The sequence below is a fragment of the Wolffia australiana genome, chromosome 5, assembly GCF_029677425.1.
Source record: "Wolffia australiana isolate 7733 chromosome 5, ASM2967742v1".
NCBI classification, from domain to species: Eukaryota; Viridiplantae; Streptophyta; class Magnoliopsida; order Alismatales; family Araceae; genus Wolffia; species Wolffia australiana.
This window is the reverse complement of record NC_135839.1, coordinates 7,170,116-7,172,500: the sequence shown is the minus strand read 5'-3', so window position 1 is coordinate 7,172,500 and position 2,385 is coordinate 7,170,116. Positions and strand designations below refer to the sequence as shown.

Here is a 2,385-nt window from a genome sequence, read left to right as displayed (position 1 = left end):
GGATGCACAAATGTGTTCTTTTATATTGTTCTATTTTAGATCGGCGGGCCTCGCATTTATCTCTCTAGAAAATCCCAGTTGGGGTGGAAATTTTCAGGAATTGAATCTTCACAGACATTTCTAGTCGAAAGTATGAATCCTTTCACAGCACGCAGCACAAAAAAATTTATGAACCTTTTCACAGAACGCAGATTAACTTTAAATTACGGAAAAAATACATGGGCGTGCTTCAGTAAACCGATAATACCAAAACTGAAAACGATAAAATATAATGAATCGAAACAGAAATCAAATACCGAAATTTGTCAAAAAAAATAAGCTATTCCATTGTCCCATATTGGTGGTCACAAAGTGATTAGTTGAGGACAATCAAGAACATGCCCCAATTTATAAAGCTTTCAATACTTGGACTCGAAATCCAATAAGAATTAAGTGATAAAGCGAGGAATCGTAACCGGAGAGTCATCTTAAATGGCGGAATGAGCAGAAGAGTAATTAATCGGATAACCACGGGAATTACCCTGCGAAGAAAAAAATTCTAACAGAAAGAATGAGCTGAAGAAAAACAAAAAGAAACATGTGAAGCACCGGAAACGAAACAACTCGAGTGTAAAATTTCCTTGTACATTCATCGGATAAAGAAATCAGAACCTTATCCTGCGATACCATTTTCGAAAGTTGAGAGAGTTATAGGGCATCGAACAAGAAACGAATATGAATTATTAAGGACACCAAATTCAAAGAGAAAAATCCGCGAAAAGCAATGCATCGCAATCAAAAATAAACACAAGAATGTAAAATTATAGATATCAATAAAAAAGTCCAAAGATCCCTATAAAATACAAAATAGCTACTGAAAATCTGAACCGATTAAGAAAAGGCTCACCCTTCCGTGTAGTCGGCCTGGAGAAGGTCTAAATACGTGTCCCATTTGTTTCCAATCACCTGAAAACAAAATTTTTCAATTCAAATACCAAGCAAATAGTTTACAGCGCAAGTTTTCCTCAAAAATCTAATCAGTCAACAAAAATAGAAGCCTTACAAAACAAAATAAACCTTAAAAAAGATTAGAACACGAACTGGAATGTCCGATCCAACGGAAAAACAAAATAAACCTTACAAAAGATTAGAACACGTGCAAACACGAACTGGAATGTCCGATCCAACGGAAAACCAAAATAAACCTTAAACAGACATTATAACTTGCCTTTCCGCAAGTGAAACAACGAACTGGAATGATCATCTTCCCTTCTAGCCCGCGCACGCGCAGAAACCTCGACGAACGACGACAGAACCCCAAACTAAACGAAATTCAAGGGTTTTATAACTTTATATATTCCTGTAATAACAATTTGACCCTTGAACTAAATATTTAACTTTCTACTAAAAAAATGTCCACTTTTATAAAGCCTTTGGTTCGGCGTTTTGTACCATCTGCTTTCTGGCCCAGTTAGGATTCGTCATCCGTCATCCGTCATCCGTTATATCTTCCTTAACCATGTCCATTTCCTTGCTACAGCCTCTTTGTCTGTCTGTTGAATAGTATGGTATGATTTTTACTTGTTGAGTCTAGACGACACCCAACACCCAGTTCCCCCCGTCTTCGACACGCGACACCCAGATGACGTTCAATGAACTGATACAAGGAACTCTCGTCTCCGACACTCGACACCCAGACCATGTCACATGGTGAACGCATTTTATATGAATTGATGCATCTAAATATTGCATTTAGTGTGTTATTAACATGACTAATTAAATATTTCTGAATTACATTTAAATCACTTTATGCATGTTTTGGGCATTTTTTAACTACACTTGAATGACTTATGAGTCAGGCAGTTTTATTAGTAATGAATATTTTGATGTGCCATGTGTGAAAAAAATTACCGAAATCAAACTGGATGATTGTCAGTTGGTTGAAGAATTCCATGTGATATTTAGAGTTTTTTCTTTGATGGATTTAGGTTCAATTGGAGCAATTTTAGTTTTGGAATTCAAATGGGCAATTAGAGTGGTGTAGACCAAATCATGGATCCTCCCATAATTCCCTTAAACTTACCTTTATATGAGAACCATAGATTAAAATGATGGACTTTGAAAAATTCAAGTTCGACCAGAGATAAAGGAAGAAAGAATGGGAAGGAGAGAAAATATAAAAAATTTAAGAAGGAAAATTTGACGGTTCCCTATATAAAAATATTGTCTTCCTCTCCATTACTACCTCATTGCTCTATCAATAGCTAGCTAACATGACAAGGCTCTCTAGGACCTTGGTTGTTCAGCTTGGTGAAAGCAAGTGTCTAAGTGTTCATCTTGTGCTCATCTTTTTCTTATACAGTAAAATGTCTGATCCTGGAAACTATAAGTATCTAAGTTTAGGAA

The 2,385-nt window shown here is 36.0% G+C and overlaps 1 protein-coding gene across 1 annotated transcript in view; it reads right to left on the bottom strand.

Annotated features, from left to right (window-relative positions):
- LOC144703040 (DNA-directed RNA polymerase subunit 10-like protein) overlaps positions 1 to 1,355 on the bottom strand; it is a 2,785-nt gene extending 1,430 nt beyond the window's left edge. The window contains exons 1-2 of the mRNA XM_078575116.1: positions 1,208 to 1,355; positions 887 to 945 (exon numbers count right to left, since the gene is read on the bottom strand). Coding sequence (XP_078431242.1) covers positions 887 to 945; positions 1,208 to 1,243 — 95 coding nt within the window. The 5' untranslated portion in view covers positions 1,244 to 1,355. The remainder of the gene's footprint in view (positions 1 to 886; positions 946 to 1,207) is intronic.
- Positions 1,356 to 2,385: the final 1,030 nt, after the last annotated feature.